This window comes from Dioscorea cayenensis, unplaced genomic scaffold, assembly GCF_009730915.1.
Source record: "Dioscorea cayenensis subsp. rotundata cultivar TDr96_F1 unplaced genomic scaffold, TDr96_F1_v2_PseudoChromosome.rev07_lg8_w22 25.fasta BLBR01001832.1, whole genome shotgun sequence".
Classification (NCBI taxonomy): domain Eukaryota; kingdom Viridiplantae; phylum Streptophyta; class Magnoliopsida; order Dioscoreales; family Dioscoreaceae; genus Dioscorea; species Dioscorea cayenensis.
The window spans coordinates 1,279-21,464 of NW_024088223.1; the positions used below are offsets into that span (position 1 = coordinate 1,279).

Genomic DNA, 20,186 nt, shown 5'->3' on the forward strand with positions numbered 1-20,186 from the left:
CCAAAAGGCGGCGCCTAATGCATCTTGGTAGACATTCAAGCTACTGCCAATATCACCGGCTTACAGGACACACCATAGAAGAATGTCACGCTTTCCAAAAATGGTTGCAAGGACAGTGTTTCTCAGTGGAAATTTGACACTCAACGAGGATTACTTTGAAGAAAAAGGTGAATGTTATGCTATAAATGCTCACTGATGATTCGTAAGATGAGCTAAACTTCCCTCGAGGAGGAAGATGAAGCACCACAACATGTACATCGATGCAATTTTAGAACTGGGAAAAACACTTCAGCCAAGACAGTTCCAAGTTCAAATAATCGAGATAAAGGGAAGATGATTGAAGAAGAGAATGTCTCCCCAAGAAACCCTCGAGCCAAACTACAATATTTTGGCACATTTGAAGAAAGTCCCAAAGACTCCTCAGATGAGTACGATGCATTGATGATGTCACCTGAGGTCGTGGAGTCTTTAATACATGCCCCTACAAAATCCTCGAGGAGTATCAAGCATTACTACCAAGTCAACATAAAAAGAAGCCCTATATACATCTCATACATCTTTCAGTTCTTCACAAATGAGGACCTATTACTTTGGGATCACGGCACAGCATGCACTACTATATGTGACAGTGATTTTTGTGATGGAGTAAAGATCAACCGGTTTTGATTGATCCGTGGTCTTCTTTGAATTTAATGACCTCAATACTCTTTCGAGCATTGGCTCTGAAGTATGTCACTTATCTTCGGAGAGGATTATTATCCGTGGTTTCAATCAAAGACAAAACTAAAGGCATTGGGATCGATCACTCTCCCCTTAAAGTTTGGAAAAATATCATCCGATGTGAATTATGCACTGACGCCGACAGCGCCCCTATAAAGCTCTCTTAGGAAGGCTATGGATTCATGAGAACCACCGTTCCTTCAACATTGCATCAATGCGCAAAATATTTGGTGGATGGGAAGAGTTCGTAATCGATGGAGAGATCCAACCTTCGCATCCACGGCGACACCTGCGAGGATGCGAGGTATTATCTTAACACATCCAAACCAACCAAAGGGGCAAATTGCCCCCGCCTGTAAGAAGTGTCTTTGATCAAGACACCCAAAAACTACCCCCGTGCTCTAAAAAGAATCGCGCCACCTCACTTTGGTAGTGATCACTCGAGTCATCGAAGATGAGAGCTATGCGATATACACCAAAGTAAGGGTCAAATTGAAAGGATCTCGTCAAGAAAAATGCATCATACATTACGAGGATCCCCGATGGCTATACAAACCTGATGACTTGAATGTAAATACAATGAGCATTTAAAAACATTTATGTGCCAGCTCAGCATGAAAAGGAGAGAGGCATTCTCTTTTATAAGGACAAGAGCAAGAAGACCTTAAATGATGATATCATAAATATTGAAGAAATAGAAGATGATGAAGCTCAACCCATAAATTTCCCCAAGCCATTACCCCAACAAGCTCGTGGGAAGATAGTCGAGAGATTTGGGAGCAAAAATCAGTGGTCAAGGAGGTCACATCGTGGCTTTCGCAGTTGTGGCATCCTGCACACGATAGACAAGAATGGGATAGGCTATTCTCGAGTTTTCCAAGCACTCATGTTACATGGTAACATTGCGAGGAGGAGGAGAGGAAATAAAGATGAAAAATGCACCACTCGAACTAGAAGACGGGGGGCAAGCAACAATTGATGAGTTGGTTGAAATCGACTTCGGGAAGCAATGATGACCCAAGGCTCACTTTCCCTAAGTGCACAACTATCGTGAAGAAGAAAAATCATCATTCAAGGCTCTCTTGAAGGAGCATATCGACCGCTTTTGTTTGGAACTATAATGAAATGCCGTGGATTAGATGATGAGGTGGTCGCTCACGTGATCGCCATTGATCCTATCGCTATTCCCAGACAAAACAGCACCAAGGAAGATGAAGTTTGACTCTAGAAGAAAAAGGGTGATAGAAGAGACCAAGAAGTCGATTGAAGCAAAATTTTTATCGTAGAAGAGAAGTAATTCCGATTGATAGCTAGCATAGTCCCTCGTGAAAAAGAAGAATGGGCAACTACGATATGTGTTGATTTCGTAGATCCGAACAAGGCATGTCCCAAGGATGATTTTTCCTCTCCCGCTTATGGAGATCATGATCGACAATACTCGTGGTACGAGATGTTCTCCTTTATGGATGGATATTCGGATACAATCAAATTAAAAATGCATCCAGATGATCGTAAAGAATACCGCTTTCCAACACCCATGGGAATCTATTGTTATAGAGTAATGCCGCTTTGGATCAAGAATGCGGAGCAACATATCAAAGAGCTATGACTAGAATATTTGATGATTTAATTCTACAAAGTTGTCGAATGCTATGTGGACGATCTTGTGGTTAAAAACAAATTCCAAAGACAAGCATCTTGATGATCTCGAGGACAGCCTTTACACGCCTCTAAAATGCAAGTTGAAAAATGAATCCCATGAAGTGTGCTTTTTGGAGTCCTCTCTCGGAAAATTCCTAGGCTTCATCGTGAGGCATCGTGGGAATAGAGATAGATCCCTCCAAGATAAAAGGCAATCCCGAAATGCCACCTCCTAAGACATCGAAGCAAATGCGCCCTTCCAAGGGTCGCTTAGCATACATCAGGAGATTTATCTCCAACCTCTCTGGGAGATGCAAGCCCTTATCTAAATTGGTCAAGAAAAATGCTCCTTTCAAATGGGATGATGAATGTCGAGAGCTGATGACATTAAACAAGTACTTGTTGAATCCACTCAAAGCATTAGCAGCCCCGATTCATGGAAAAGCCTCCCGATCTTATATACGCGCATCGAAGGGTCTTTAGGGGCTATGTCGGGCTCGCAATAATGAAGAAGGTAAAGAAAAATGCGTTATATTACCTTAGCAGGATGTTGGTAGGAGCTGAGAGTAAATATACGCCAATTGAAAAGCATTGCTCTAGCCTTTGGTGTTTGCAACAAGAAGTTGAGATCATTACTTGCTAGCGACAAAGTAATACTCATATCAAAAATAGACCCACTCAAATACCTTATGACGAGGCCGTTGCTTACGGGAAGACTAGCAAAATGGGCATTGATTCTGATGGAATTTGATATAACGTATACCCATGTAAGGCAATTAAAGGGCAAAAGCGCCATGCACTTCTAGCAAAGACATCCTCTCCCTCGATGATTCACCACTTAATCTTGATCTCCCCGATGAAGAGACATTAATGGTGAAGAAACAAGGTGGCTGACTATACTTTGATGGAGCGCCATCTATAAAAACTGCACTTATGTTCCAAATCCCACAAATTAAAAGCCTGGATAGGACTTGTGTTCGCCACACCGTAAGGAGGGATCCCTCAGATATGCTCTCTCCCTCACGGAGCCATGTACAAACAACGAGGCGGAATATGAAGCTCTCATAGCTGGTTTGGAACTGGTCATCAAAATGGGGATCCAAGACATACACATATTTGGAGACTCACAACTCATTATCAAGCAAGTCGAAGGAGACTACAAGATATACAAAACTCGAACTTCTTAAATATTATAAGAAGGTCAAAAACTCGATGAAGAAAAATTCCCCAAGTGCAATTGAGGAGAGTTTCAAGATCGTAAAATGGAGAAGCCGATTCTTTGCGAAAAGTAGCAAAGGAACTGGCGAATCCAAATTATGAAGAAATCCATATAACCATAAAAAATAGAAGACCCATTAGTACGATCCCCGACGAAGTCGAAGAGGAAAGTGTCGGGGCAATGCGGAAGTCTTCACTCGAAATGCCAAAAGAAGATTGAGACAACCGCTCATGGAATATTTGAAATATGATAAACTCCCCGAGGATAAATCAAAAGGTCTTCGACAAAGCGAAGAGCCCCTAAGATTCACCCTCATAAACGATATATTGTACCGTAGGTCATATGATCAATTACCGCGGTGCCTCCTCATATGAAGAAGCCTCAAGAAGTTATGCATGATATGCATTCCCGGATATGTGGTGCACACCAATCCCGGACCCAAGATGCGACTCAAGATTAAGCGCTTTGGGATATTATCAGCCAACCATGGTTGGAGATTGCATTAATTATGCTAGAAAATGTCATCTATGTCGATACATGGAGACTTTTATTCATCAACATCCAAATCCTTTACACCCCACAGCCTCTCTCATGGCCCTTTTGAGATATGGGGAATAGATATAATCGGGTCCTATTGAACCACCATCATCTTTTGGGGACATCGATTCATATTGGTCGCACAGTACATTTTTTCCAGATGGGCGTAAAGCAATCCCACCGAGAGAAGTCAAAACCGAGAATATCCTCAAATTCTTCAGTGGAAAAACATCTTATATAGATTTGGGACTCCAAGAAGAATTATTTCGCATAATGGCCCTCTTTCGTAAGTTTAAGGTCGGAAGATTTGCACAAAGATCATAAAATAGATTGAGATATACCTCCATTTATAACGCTAGAGCAAAATGGATCAGGTAAGCATTCAACAAAAACCCTCTCAAAGTTGTTGAAGAAAGCAAAGGTCTAAAAACAAGAGAGATTGGCATGAAAGACTCCCTGAGATGCTATGGGCATATCGCGACTACCTATAGGACTCCGACACAGTGCACGCCCATATTCTTTTGGTATTTGAACCTGAAGCGGTCTTACCTCTCGAAATCCGTATACCCTCCCCCGAGAATGGCATTGCAAAAATGAAATTTCTAATGAGGATAATGTCTCGCTCCGCTTTGATGAGTTGGACCTCTTGATGAAAAAGATTAGGGTGCAACAAAATCTCAAGTCTACAAAGCACAAAATGTCTCAAGCATATAACAAGATGGCTCGCTCGGACTTTTTACCAAAGGAGAGATGGTCCTTGTCCTCGAAGACCCATCATCACCAACAAAAAAAGGCTGGGGCAAATTCAAAGCAAATTGGGAAGGCCCTTATGTTGTGGAGATCGTCTACGAAGGAGGAGCATATCAACTTATCGATGCCAACGGAGAAAGACCGATGCCACCCATCAACGGCCGCTTTTTGAAGAAATATTATGTTTAATGTAAAAATGTTTTGCCTATGACGGAACGTCTGGTCCCTCACTGAGGTAGACTAGTCATATACAATTAAATGTATTTCTCGAGGCAAAACATTTAGTTTTCATGCATTTATGTACTAAAAATCATACCATGTACTAAAAATTCTTTCAATGAAAATAAGGAGACACGTGTTTGTCTATGAAGGAACGTCCGGCTATTTGTAGACCGGTCATGCACAGTTAAGCGTGCTTCCCGAGGCAAATACACTGGTCCCTGTATCTTTAATAAAAAAAATTAAGTTAATAAAAAAAAAAAACAAAAACAAAACAAAACAAAACAAAACAAAACAAAAACAAAAACAAAAACAAAAACAAAACAAAACAAAACAAAATGAAAAAAAACAAAACAAAAACAAAAAAAACATCCCTTATGCATGTTAAAGTGTTGAAAGCTAAAAGTTTCTTTTGATGGTATTGTCTCAATCAAGGTCTTCATCGGTGACCAAATTATCTTTGATTACCCTAAAATTTCTTTTCAAATCATAAATACGTGTTTAACCTTCAATCTGAACGGTTGAAATATGATTTAAAGATCTAAATGATTTATAGAAGCAAGGAGGATTGTGGGTCATGATTGATGATACCACTTCTGCATTCAATGTTGATCAAGGTATTAATCGGACCATGGCAAAAAAATTGGATCGGTCTGAAAATTTTTGTGCAAAACTTCAAACCTGACAATGCTCAATATGAACGGTGATGATTTGGTCTCAAGTCCACCGATTATCAAAAATAAAAATCACAAGACAAACATGAAATTTATTGATGATTGTCATTACATCATAACCAAATTCTAGCTTAAGATCAGATAGTCAAAAGAACTTCAATCCTTTTGAAAGTTTTTTTCTATATGATCAAGGCATCTTAATCTTCAATATGAACGGTCACGATTGGATTCTAAGTTCATATGTCTATTATAAAAAATTCGCCAATCTAGAGGTAGGATCTGCCTCAAATTCCCCGCCCAGCTACCCTCATCATCAAGTCAAGCATCGCTATATCAAATCATATTCGATTTTTAGTGAAACTTTTACAGTCATTTATAAGTTCCTTATCTCTAAGATGAACGGTGGAGATTGGAATTTGAGCTCATTTGATTATCATAAAAATTTGAATTCAAAGACCTTGTTTTGTCTAATTCACTGTTTAACCATGGTGCTATCAAGTGGATGAATGGTTTATAAAATTATTCCAAAATTTGGCCGAAAATGTCTACAAATACAAGACCTTCATTCAAAAAAGGCAATAAAAAAAGAAGGAAAAAATCAATCATGATTTCAATTTTCCAAGTATTCCATAAAAAAAAGAAAAAAACAAAGACGCATGAGAAAAGAAAATAAAGCTAAGGTTTATTCAAATCAAATGTCCATGACCAATGTGTTAAAATCAATTGCTAAAGCATAAACAAACTAGAAAAACAAACTAAGAAAACAAACTAGGAAAGCAAAAAAAAAGAAAAGAGAGAAAAGGGCTCTTTAATGCCCAGTAAATTTCAACAATGATTCTTTTGCTTCTTCCAACTCGTCAAGCCATTTAGTGAAAATAGCCATAAGAGGAGTATCTAAGTTCTCTCCTTGATTCTCAGCAAGTTGTGTCTTGGCCTCATCCAATGCAACTTGAAGATTCGCTTGTGTATGCTCGGAGGCTTCAAGCAGATCCATTGAATCCGCCATCTTTTCGCCGTAGTCTTCATTGTGCCTTGAACCTCGCAAAGTTCAACTTGAAGTTGATGTTCCCTTTCAGCAAGTTTTTTGATACTTCTCCTTATTCGCACTTACGTCATTAGTCCAAACTCGTCCCGAGATTGTTAAGATGCTCAAGTGCCAAAGTTCTCTCGTGCACGCATGCCTTGGCTTGTTGACTACGATGCAAGCTTGAACATTAGGATCCTCTCGAGGCTTCTTTTAGCATAGGATGCACATCGAGCGATCTTCTATGAAAGGCTCTAGATTGTTCAAATCAACGTTGAAAGGTTGAAAGAGTAATTTTGATTCCTTTACTTTGTTGATGATGTCTTGGTAGTTGTGATAGTTGAGGGACTTGATGTTGTTGATCATCTCGCCCTCGCAGCGTAAAACTACATTTGGTATATTCTTTGAACCTACAAAGAGAATATACAAAAGAAATTTTTGACCTTCAATAAATAATAATAAAAAATAAAAATAAAAAAATAAAAATAAAAAACCTTGGGCTTGTTCTGGCAAAATGGTAATCCCCTACGCCGGCATTAGAGCCATCACTTTCCAATTCTTCGGTGGGAGTATGAACGCCCCTGGCAATTTCTTGGACGCCTAAAAACCAAAAAAACCGAAAAAGAGAAGAAGAAAATTATATATATATATATCATATATCATGGAGGTTCAAAAAAAAGAGAAGAGAAAGAAAAAGAGAGAAAGTAAATAAATAAATAATACCTTCATTCTCGCATTCCTAGAGGTGTGGTATCAACATTAACGTTATCACTATTCTCGAGGCGGTTTTCAATGCTAGCTTTTTGCTATCACAAGGTACACTCTCAAAGATGAGTATTCCCCGCCCATCACTCTCCATTGAAGAGGGGGCATCTTTTTATAAAACTTGCCGAGGGAGTTTGACTAAGAGATGAAATACTTTCATTCTCTTGAATCGCTAAAAAAAATAATAATAATAATATCGTTATGCGATGAAGAAAAAAATATAAATAAATAATATATATTTAAAAACCTTCTTGGATTATTGACGGGTTTTTATGGGAGCTCATTTTTCCAAGGCAACGGTGCATCCCCCTAACAAAAATAATAATAACTAAGGGCTTTGTTGCAAAATTTACGGAGAAATGAAAATATACCTTGTAGTGGATTTGGAAGAGTCTCTTCAATCTCAATATTTTCCTCTACTCCAATGTTGTCTTCCATCCCAACATCGCTGCTAACCCAATGTTTTCTTCGGCGCCCGACACTTAAATCTTGTTCGTTCATTTGATCTAGATATAAGACGTCATCAAGATTCATTAAAGATGCATAGATGAAAAGGGAGAAAGAGATATTTCTTACCATGGGAGCTCATGTGCATCTCTAGATCTAATGTGGGAACATCATCAATTCTTTGAAGGACTTTGAATAACCCCTAACATTGTCTAATGGGGTGTCATGAACTTGTATCCCCTATATTGAAAAATAGACTTTGAGTTAAAAACTTGACTTTGAGTCAAATAAAAGTATGAAGTTACAAAGTTTGACTTTGAGTCAAAATTTGGACTTTGAGTGAAGTAAAAAGTGTGAAATTACAAAGTTTGACTTTGAGTGAAATAAAAAAAACACAAAGTTTAATTTTGAGTCGAAAAAAATTTTTTTAAAAAAAAAGTAATTCAATTTTTTTGAAGATAAAAAAATTAATTAAAAAAAAAGAAAAAAAGAAGAATAAAAAATTCGGAATTTAAAAAAAAAATTAAAATTTAAAAAAAATCATCAGATTTGAAGGAAAAGAAGGAAAAATCATTGGAAAAATAATAAATAAAAATCAAAAGAAAAAGAAAAGGGCGTGAAAAGAAAAGAAAAAATTCCTGAGGGTTTTTGAAAAAAATTTTCTTTGTGAAAGAAAAGTGGTAAAGGAACAATTGATTTTTCTTTTTTTGGAGAAATAAATAAACAAATAATTGAATAAATAAAATTGACATACCTTCAGTTCTTTGTCGCTTTGATGAGACAACTGGGTCAATAGTAAGATCAGTGTCATCAATGAATATATTTTCGCTGATAAACCGCGACCCTTCAAGATTGCCCTCGCCTCCCTATTAATGTGTCTCTTGTCTCTCAAGTCATCTTGGATCAACAATGAATGCCTCTGCTTGAAAAAGCTTCAACAGCTTCTCACCATTTCTGTGCATAAACAAGTATAAGTCTCCCTTCTCTATCGTGCATCGGGATGTAGAATGAGCTAGATGTCCTTTGGCGAGAAAGATGGAGCCAAGACTCGCAAGAATTCCCGAGAGAAGGAGCCCTCCTGGGAATATTAATGAACACCGGAGTATGCTGATCGTATCCAAATTGGCGCCCAAATCGATGTGGATTATAAGGTTCTCGCAAAAAAATCTCCTCGCACAATCAAGCGTAAGAATTCCACAACGAAGATTTATCACATATTCCATGGTATATGAATCCAATACATATGGTCCAGCTGGTATCTCGAATCTCGCACCACCTCGCCATTATGGTGCATGAACGAGAAAGGGCGTAGATATGAAATTGCTTTTCATGTCGGATAAAAGTTCCTCACATATATAGGATTGGTAAACTGAGTCGCTACTGAATTCATAAATTGCAAAAGATCTTCGGTATTCTCAAAGAACCTGTGGATACTTGAGGTATTGTCGCTCATCCTCCCTTTTGAGATATATGTCTCGAAAATAATAACCAGCCCAAGCATACAAGAAATGAGCAGGAACACCGTGGTGGAATATCCTCGTCCTCTTCGTGTTTAGCCATGGCATTTAAGCTTAAGTATAAGCGTGCTAGCACCGCAGGGCAAAAAGCTACTCTCCTCCCGGCGCAACGTCTGCATGCCATCATAAAAACTCCCCGGTCTAATTACTTTGCGATCACCCTAAGCATGATAAAAAAAGCAAATCCACAATGCTATGAAAGCAACTAAATCTGCCTTGAAAACAAGCATTAGAGAGGGATTAGACGCCGATCCATGACGGGAGCTATATCTTGATTTCCTGAAGAACTCCACCCAATCCTCAAAGAATACATCTTCGCCGACGCTTTGCCTTGAGAGCCATTGAAAGATGTCGAAAAAGATTTCTTAAAATAGAAAGTTCGTGATCATATCTTCGCAAATTGTGTCATTAGGAGGTATGACTTCATCATAGATGTCTCCCTAGAATTGGAAGTCCTCCCAATTCCCTTGATATCCCATAATGAAATCCCAACTCTCCGCAAGAAGTGGAAAAGTGTTAGTATCGGGACACCATAGTTCTACTAGCGCTTTATAAAAGTTTATGTCAAAATCGAGCGACCGATCAAGACACAATCCCGCCCACAATTTCCCGCTCGGATAGTTCGTTGGAGTAGTTATTAACTATGAATTTGGCCCATTCTCGCATAATATGGAAGATCGATCAAATTAGTTTGGATTGGTTCCCTTCCCTTCCATCCCGGGCGGTGATTGATGATTCTTGACCCAAGGGTTTCGAATGTCTTCAAATCTTTCACTTCTCCTTCAGGTTTTAAGCAAATTGCATCGCTTAGGGCCGCCTTCAAACCAACGGTTTGTGGACACTTTGGCAATAGCTATGCGGTTTGGATAGCGCTCACCCACTCGATTGTTCTCCTCCTTCATATATGATTACGGGTTCGGCTTCAGAATCAAACATAGGAGTGTGGCGCATGAAGGTTGGGGAACTTCATTATAATTTTGGTTCATATCCCAAAAAGGTTGAGATATATTAGCCATGAAAAAGATTGGGGATTCCTACTTCTCTCACTCAAACTCACCAAAAGAATTTCGTGAGACAAGTAGGAAGGGGGCATTTGTTTATATAAATAATATAACGCATGTCCCTAATAAAAATTCGATGTCCTAATGGAAACTCAAATTCAATTTAATTTAAATTCTAATATATCCTAATAGTAGATATATTTAGAATTAAAAATTTAAATGTCCTAATCCCTCGATCTTAATTGATTATTTGATTGTCTTGGACTAGGATGTAAATTCCAAGTTAAATACAAAATGCAATTATAAAGTTGCCCCTTGAGAACATATCTCAAGGCAAAAAAATTGTTATTATTACAAGATTACCCCCGAGAACCCCTATCTTGAGGCAATCTCAAATCTTTGGATAGCCCAAACACACATCTCGAGGCAATCCTAAATTTTTATGAGGCATGAGAACGGATCTCGAGGCAATGGGAGAAATGCAAACTCAAGCAATCGAAAGCACGTATCTCGAGGTAGAGTGAATTTTTATAAGAATAAAAAAATATTAATAAGATAATAAATAAAAATGCGAATAATGAAATAATAAATAATTCGAAATTTAAATTTTTAAAAAAAATAATAATAATAAAAAAATTTTCGAAATTTAAATTTTTTTAAATTTAAAAAAATAATAAATAAATAATAAATAAAAAAATTGAAATTTAAATTTTTTTTTTAAAAAAATAATAATAATAAAAAAATTCGAAAGTTAAATTTTTTAAATTTATAAAAAAAAATAATAAATAAAAAAAAAATTCGAAATTTAATTTTTTTTTAAAAAAATATAATAATAGAAAAAAAATTCGAAATTTAAATTTTTAAATTTGAAATTATAATTCAAATTTAAATTTAAAAAATAATAATAATAATAATAAAATAAAAAAATAATAAAATAAAATAAAATAAAAGAAATAAAAAAAAAAAACTATTAAAAAAAAAAATTTAAAAAAATTTTAAAAAATTTTATCCTCACCCCTTTGTTGTGATTTGACGGAGGGGGTTGGTGGAAGAAGATAAGATCCCTTTTTTTTCTTTTAAAAGGTGGGAGGAGATCAGAAAGAAGGAGGGAAAAAAAAGTGAAAAAAAAGGATCTGAAAGAGGAAGAAGGATAAAAAGAGAGCTATAAGGTTTTTATCTCTCCCTTATACTACCATATATAGATATATATATATATATAGATAAGAAGAAGAGAATTCGAGATGTCGCGCCGCTGCTCGCCATCGCCGCTGTTAAAGAAGTTGCCGCCATGGTTGAGTGGTCGAGATAATGCCGCCAACCATGATCGGTACTCACCGCCTCGATCGCCGCCACCCGATGCTTGTCATCGCCGCCGCCACTAGCCCGTTGAGGAAGCCGCTGTCAAGGTTGAATGGCTGAAATAATGCCGCCAACCCTGACTGAAGCTTCCTGTTATCATCGCTGCTGTTATCGCTTGCCGTAGCTTGTTTGATGGTGTTGTTGTTCACCATGGACGATGCTCACTCTTGCTCTCCAATCACTCATGCCGCTGTAATCTCAATCTCCGCCCTGGTTCAACTTCTCCCTCACTCCACTTCCCAACTCCGCCGGCGCCATGTCTCCAGCGGCGGCCCGCCTAGTGGCGAAATGTGTGTTCCAGATCCGCACGGCTTTCCATGGATCCCCAAAGGTCACACTTGTCTCCAGATCCCTCTCCACCGGGCTGAACTACCACATTGACTCGCCGAATAACAATCCTGACATGCCTTGGGATTTTAGTCAAGCAAACAAGGAATGGGTTAAGGAGATACTATCTCATTATCCCTCCAACTATAAGCAATCTGCTGTTATTCCTTTGTTGGATATGGCACAGCAGAAGAACATGGTGGATGGCTTTCCAGCTCGCGATGAACGCAAAGTGACTAAAATTAGAGAAGTTGCTCCAATTGCGTATATGAAGTTGCTACTTTTTTTATTCGATGTTTAACCCGGACAAAAAGTTGGTAAATATCACCTTTTGGCTTATGACATAACACCTTGTATGATACATGGTTCTCGTGAAATTGAAGAAGCTTTGCTCAAACATCTAAAAGTTAAGCGGAATGAAGTGACCAAGGATGGCCTATCTTCTGTTGGAGAAATGGAGTGCATGGGTCAGTCTACATGCTCCAATATTGATCACCGTGGGTCGACTATTCTTATTCTTAAGAAGGATATACATTACAATTACTATGAAGACGCTCACTCCCCAAGCGAGTCATTGAGATTGTTGAGACCTAAAAAAATATATATATGATGAATAAAAAAATGATAATAATAAAATAATAAAAATGAGAAGCCTAAAGGCCCACCATACATGCACCCGTGTATGACAAATTTTTTTGAGAAGTATGCACATGTCCATGACAAAAATAATGAAGCAAAAATAAAAATGATAATGAGAAGCATGACATGCATGCATATGGAGTAATAAAAAAAAACATTCATAAATCATATATATATATATATAGAAGAAGAAGAAGAAGAGAGAGGGAATATCATCAGGTGCAACCAGAGAAGTGCGAGTAGAAATAATAATAATAATAATAATAAAAGAATCAAAAGCATGCAATATATGTATACAATAATAAAAAAATTGCATGGGATGTACGTGGTGGCTACTTGGCATCTTGGCAAGGATAGTAGACTTAAGATCAATATCCATGGCAAATGGAATCAGAAGAAAACTTCACTTCTAATAATTAGAAATATGAGTGAGGGATTTATGTTTTAAAATAATAAATAAATAAAATTGCCATGAAGCATAGAAACAATATCTATTTCCAAAAACAGAATAATAATAATCTCAACTCAAGAACATCGGGTCCCTGTCACTGCTAATTCTCCGTCTCGCCGAAATGATGGGTGTAAAGGCTAACGATGATTTGCAGTACAATAATCCTTTTATAGATTTGATCTCATTTTCATTCGTAAAAGATATTAAAATGTGTGACCAAGACAAGTGAATAGCTACCCACATTATCAAAGTTCCTGCTACTAATGCTAGTGGAGTCATTGACTGAAGTGATTGTATTCACGTCCCGGAGATATATATATATCTATATATCAATGCATAGGTCATTGATCTTAAGTCCATTGGCAGTAGCACTTCAAGACTTGATGATTTCAAGTATGTAAAGGAAACAGAGATGCATGCATTTAATGGTCAGTTAATGGATGCCGATGAAGCGGCAAAAGCATGACTTTGTCACCGTCTTTTGATGATCTATAAAAACCAAATACAAGTGGTGTTGTCGGTACACATGGAATATATGTATGCATGCGTCTGGTCTTTTTAAAATAATAATAATAATAACAATAAAATCCAAAAATACATGGACCAGGATGCATGTTATGTGTGCATATAAGTAAAAATGTAAAAAAAATAATAATAAAAAAAAAGGGGGCATGCATACGTGTATGGAAAAAAGGGCATAAATAGTAATAAAAGAATGAGAAAGCATGTTCGTTTGCCCGAGATGAAAAAAATAAAAAGAGAGAGAAGAGAATAAAAAAATTAATTAATTAAAAAATGATGAATGATAAAATTTTTTAGAAATATGCGATTTCACGTGCATGTTTGTGCATGTTTTTAAAAATGGTCCCACTTGTCATACACATGGGTACATATATATCTATCCCTAAATATATATGTATACTCAAATAAATAAAAAAATCCTCTATAATAACTGTGGACTGAAATAGATTTAAATAAATAAATAAATAAACAAATAAATAAATCTAAAAATGATAGCATGCTGCTAATCTCAAAGCAACAACCAGGATGTTGGTCTCGAGATAGTAGTTAAATTTATCTCAAGGTGGCAATGAGATATATAACGCGATAATAAGACAAAGGCAGTGGTGGTCTATTCATTTCAAGACAGTGACCAAAATTATAAAAAAGAGGCGGTAATGAAATATACGTCTCAAAATGGCAATGCGGCAGGCAACGCAGTGACAAGGCACAGGCAACGGCGACGATAAAATATATATATATATATATATATATATAGATATGTACATATAAGTGATGTAGTAAATATGTTTATTTATAATTCATAAATCTTCTTGCTCTTACTTGTACCTTTTGCCCTTAATCGGAGGTTCCTAAGATTTCTAATCTGGGGTAATTAATAATAGGGGCTTGCCCCTATTAGGAATGAAAGAACCCACAAAACAAAATATGACATTTGTGCTTTGATATATTGTCTGGTGTCTTTTCATGATGCCAGATGCATATTTTCGATCCCACAGACATATCTTGTTTTTATCTTATCAAATTTTTGTAATATTTTTAATTTCCAATTTTTTAATTGTTTTTGTTCTTCTTCTGTTCCATTTTCTATGATTCTTAATTTTTCTGTTAAATATTGTTCTACTTCATTAAGCCATATATATTTTTGATATTTAATTTTTTCTTTTAAGTTATATTGATTTAATTCTTCTAGAGGATAATACCTTATTATGATTAATTCAATTTTATAATATTATGTTGTTTCAAGTAGATGTTTCATTTCTTGGGAATTTTAATCTATATTCTGGTGGCTTTAATAATTCTTCTTTAGTCCAGATTTTAAATGGTGTTATTGGTTTTCTTATGTTTTGATTTGTTCCAATTTGGATATTTTTAACTTGATTGCATAGGTTGTCTATTTCAATTTTATGATTCTCTTTTTCTTTTATGCTATTTTTCACATAATCTAGATTGGATAATATAGTTTCTAGTTTTAATAATTGTGTTTCCAGGTTGTTTAGTTTTTTAATAATTAAGTCCATTTTTGCGTCCATTTTTAATTTTATGATTCTGTTAATATTCTGTTAATATTAGGCTTTCTATTATTTCATTGATGATTTGTATTGTTGCTTTTAATACCGTTAATACTTTAGTTATTATTTTTATCTCTTGATGAATATTCATTGTTTTATCTTTCATTTTAAGATATTTAGTTTTCTTATCAAAATAAATAATATGATTGTGATAAATATTATTTGTATTATAATTATTTGATTCATTGTTTCTTTAAGAATCTGATTCATTGTTGTTTTTTAATTTGATTTATTGTTTTATAATATCTTTCTTTTTGATATTTTTGTTGATATTGTTTGTTTGATATATTGTTTTAATTTATTATTAAGTTGATTTCCTTTTGTTGATTTAAGATTTTGTTGTAATAATAGTTGTTGTTAAATAAACTTTGATTGATTTTGTTTTTAGATTGAACTGAAATAAGATTTGCAGAAAATATAAAATTACTACTACTTTGTAATAAAATAAAATTTACTATTAGTAAAATAAAATTTACTATTAGTAAAATAAAATTTACTACTACTTTGTAATAACTTGAAATAAATATGTGTCTTGTAAGCTATAGTTAAGTTTGGTTTGAGTCTTGTCACAAATAGTTAGGACTTGGAGCCTATATAAGGCCCCCTTGGGTTGTAAGGGAGGATATCTCGAAACACACATCTCCTCCTCCAAAGGATAACATCATCTCATCCCTTCCCTTGTATCCACCCATCTTAAGCTATGCAATAAAGAAGTCCCTTATTTGTGAATACTTCTCTTGTCTCTCTTGTTTCTAGCCCTTATGCTCTCTTGTCTCTAAAACTCTTTCCGTAAGCTTCCGCATTAACCGTTACTTCACCCCGGATGAACCCCGGAGTAAGTTGAACGGCATCCCCAACATCCTCACCTCCGTCTAGGAGCTGGCGCAACCCCGGTGTTAGGATCTTCTGGTATCAGAGATACAGTAACCTTTCTCGAAAAACCTCAAGGTAATGTTTACCATGCAGGGGTAAAACCCTTAACAGGGTCCCCAACATGTAGATAGTAAGTTTTACCTTGGTATTATAGCTTTTATTTGATCCATGAACCATTATCAAAAAATCTAAAAAATGAGTTTTGTACAGATCTTTGAAAAATATTTTTGAGCTTAAAAGATGTATCTTTTATATAAAGAGTTAATCTAACTATCACAAAGAGTAAGGCAAACTGGAGAGCACCAAACAGTACCCGCCAGAGGACAGGAGGTCCGTTTAGGGGAAAAGGAGTGTGGAGGTAAGTCTGAACTCTGAAAGTTGGAAAGATGAACTCTCATATATTAAAAGATAATCAAGATGATCTCAAAAAATTATACTTCCAAGTAATTATGCAAAGTGGAACACTCAGGCTTTGGAAACTGGAGACTCTACAAGGATCGCCCAAGTACTAGAGGGAAAGGGTCAGTAGGTCCTAAGACGGTAAGGTGGAACGAGCCGACAGAGGATGTCCATGGTGAAAAGGAGTTTAATTTTTAAAAAACCCATAAAAACTAAAAAACCAACAAAAACCAAAAACATGTTTTTACATACAATAATTATGGATCAAATAGAGTTATTTATCAAGTTTAACTTCTATCATATTACATGTCGTGGATCTTGTTATTGCATAAGTATTCTCTTATCTTAAGAATTCTCTTATTTAGAAGTAAATTTTATTTTACTGCAAAATAGTAGTAAACTTTATTACTGCAAAATATAAGTAGATTATATTTTCTGCAAATCTTATTTCATCTAAAATTTAAAAAACAATCAACAATATCAACAAAATATCAAAAAGAAAGAAATCATAAATCATTAAATTAAATTAAAACATCAATGAATCAAATTCTAAAAGAAATATTGGAAAAAATAATTATAATACAAACAATATGTATTACAATAATAATATTAATTATGATAAATATCATGGTAATAATAAGAAATCTAAATATTTTAAAATGAAAACTAAAAAGAATATCCATCAAGAGATAAAAATAATAACTAAAATATTAATGGTATTAAAAGTATCAATACAAGTTATTAAAGAAAGTTTAATAGAATCATAAACATAAAAACTAAAAATGGATATAAAAATGGAAGAAATAATAGAAAAAATATATCCAGGATATGACTAGACAATTGATTTTGAAGAATTACCAGAAGATATTGATGATATAAAATTCTTAATAGAATGCAGATATGATAAATGTAATTATCCACTAGATCCTAACACCGGGGTTGCGCCAGCTCCTAGACGGAGGTGAGGATGTTGGGGATGCCGTTCAACTTACTCCGGGGTTCATCCGGGGTGAAGTAACGGTTAATGCGGAAGCTTACGGAAAGAGTTTTAGAGACAAGAGAGCATAAGGGCTAGAAACAAGAGAGACAAGAGACAAGAGAAGTATTCACAAATAAGGGACTTCTTTATTGCATAGCTTAAGATGGGTGGATACAAGGGAAGGGACGAGATGATGTTATCCTTTGGAGGAGGAGATGTGTGTTTCCAGATATCCTCCCTTACAACCCAAGGGGGCCTTATATAGGCTCCAAGTCTTAACTATTTGTGACAAGACTCAAACCAAACTTAACTATAGCTTACAAGACACATACCTAATTGTCATGTAGCTAACATGACACTTACCAAACCCATTAAGTACAAGCATGCTCTTCAACAGTAAGACTACTGTTGCTACAGTTACAAACCTATTTTACACACTAAAAAAAACAAACACCGACTCCTTTACATAATAAAGATAAACAACACTGCTTCAGTCCACCAAAAGATGAGCAATAGTTATGTCTTCATGTGAAGGGAATGGAGAATTGTCTGAGTCGTTTGGTAAATGACCATTAGGAATACCCAAAGGAAGTTCGTTGTCTTGATCTTCAATTATTGGAAGATAGCTTGAAGAATAGTCTCCCATGTGTTGAAGTGAGATAGTTGCATTTATGTCCTTGAAGTGTTGAACTGCTGCAGGTTTTTATTATATTTGAGGTTTGCAAATGGAATGTCTATAGGAAGTACCTCTTTTCTTGAATAAACTTTCATAGTGGAATCTTCCATTGCCAAGGGATGATAATAAGATTGTCTGATACTGATGAAAGTGAATGCTCGCCATAAGGAAAGTTGTTCAGTGACTGGAGTAGGGAATGACTGCATTTTTTCTGTAAATACGTCAGTTAGAATATGTAGTTGATATGGAACAGATTTCATGAATAATTCCACAGTGATTTGATGTCTTGCATTTTCTAAGTATCCTTCTTCATAACCTGGTGGAATTGACTTGATTGATAGATTGAGGACTGCAGGCAGTTTTAGCTTCTTGAATATTTTTGATAGTAGATATGAAAGTTTCCAGTGCTTCTGTAAGAACTTGATTTGTGTTGGCCTTGTAAGTATTAGTCTGCTGATCATGCCATATTGTAGTAGCCTTTCAATACTGAATGATATCCCTTTTATGTCTTGGTCAGTCCAGGAAGATAGGTCAAAAGATGCTTTGACAATGAAGAAGCCTTTTTCATATTGACAGTCTTGATGGTGATGTGCTGAATCTTGGTAAAGATCAACGGAGAGTGCCATACCATGAGGATGTACATTATCTTTGGCCATTTCTCGAAGAAGTACTTGAGTCTGGACAAAATCTTCATAGGCTGTTTTAAGAACTTTCTGTAGAATTATTTGTTGTACATCTTGGATAACTGGAGGGAATCTTTCAAGAGTTTCTTCTTTTTGTTTCTGATTTTGAATCATATGCTGAGATATTTCTTTGTAGTCTTCAGTTACCTTTTGGAGCTTTTTGTTGAGTTCTTCAATTTCTTTTTTCTTAACCTCAATTTCAGTTTCTAGTAATTTTATTGTTCGGTTTTGGGCAATAAAGTGTTCAACGGCTGGTGGAGAATAAACTTTTGTTTGGGGTTGATGTGATGTAGAGTTATATGGGATAATGTGGCTTGGTTTTGCATTTTGGTCTTGGAAATACTGACTAAGGTTTTTCATGGATTGGAGATATTGGGTATTGTTTCTATTGTTCCAAAGATTGTCAAGAAGAGTTTGTTGTTCATGGTCCAAGATATTGGTAGTACGGAATTTATGTTTTTGTGGGATAGTTGAGAATTGAAGGGTAGGAAAAGGGTTTCCTTGTGCTGAAGGAACTTTAGACATCTGTAAAACAGAATCTTGTTAGTTTTATAAATTTTTATTTTTTATATTTTGTATTTTTGGATGATGGTGATCCAGACTCCCACCATAGCAAGAACGCGAATGGACCTGCTGGTTTTTGCAGCCACAGTCTTACTATGCGGATGGACAAGTCTTTCATTTTCAATTAAGTTTATTTTCTTGTATAATTCTACTTAATTGATCTGCTACAATGTTGTCTTTCCCTTTAATATGTTCAATAATAACATGAAATCCATTTCCAACTATATAATCTATGAATGTTAACCATTTGTTTGTAGATAATTTATTTTCTGACTTTTTATGATAAAAAGAGATAATAGCTTGACAGTCAGTTCTTAATAAAAATTCTTTGCTTTCTATAACAAATAATTTAAATTTTTCCATGGCTTTGATACATGCTAAGATTTCTGCATCTGTACTTGTTACTTTAGTATTGTACGTTCCACTGTCATATCTGCTTATTTTTTCTTCATTTTTTGTTGATTCCTTTTTTGGTCTAAATTTTAAAACAGCTCCCCAACCACCTATACGACCATCTGATTCAATTATTAAGTATGAATTTAATGGTGGTAATTCTAAAGGTTTTATGTTGCTTACAATTTTGTTTTCATTGTTGAATTTCCTTTCACCATTTTGTTTTGTTTTATTAT

At 35.4% G+C, this 20,186-nt stretch overlaps 1 protein-coding gene across 1 annotated transcript; it reads left to right on the forward strand.

The window, feature by feature from the left end:
* The first annotated feature begins 12,129 nt into the window (after positions 1-12,129).
* LOC120257067 (NADH dehydrogenase [ubiquinone] flavoprotein 2, mitochondrial-like) lies at positions 12,130-12,501 on the forward strand. Its single transcript, XM_039264694.1, has one exon. It carries the CDS (start codon positions 12,130-12,132, stop codon positions 12,499-12,501), a length of 372 nt encoding a protein of 123 aa, XP_039120628.1.
* The last annotated feature ends 7,685 nt before the right edge of the window (positions 12,502-20,186 follow it).

Excerpts from the sequence above, each read along its gene's own strand:
- LOC120257067 (XM_039264694.1), top strand. The coding sequence starts at position 12,130 with ATGTCTCCAGCGGCGGCCCGCCTAGTGGCGAAATGTGTGTTCCAGATC.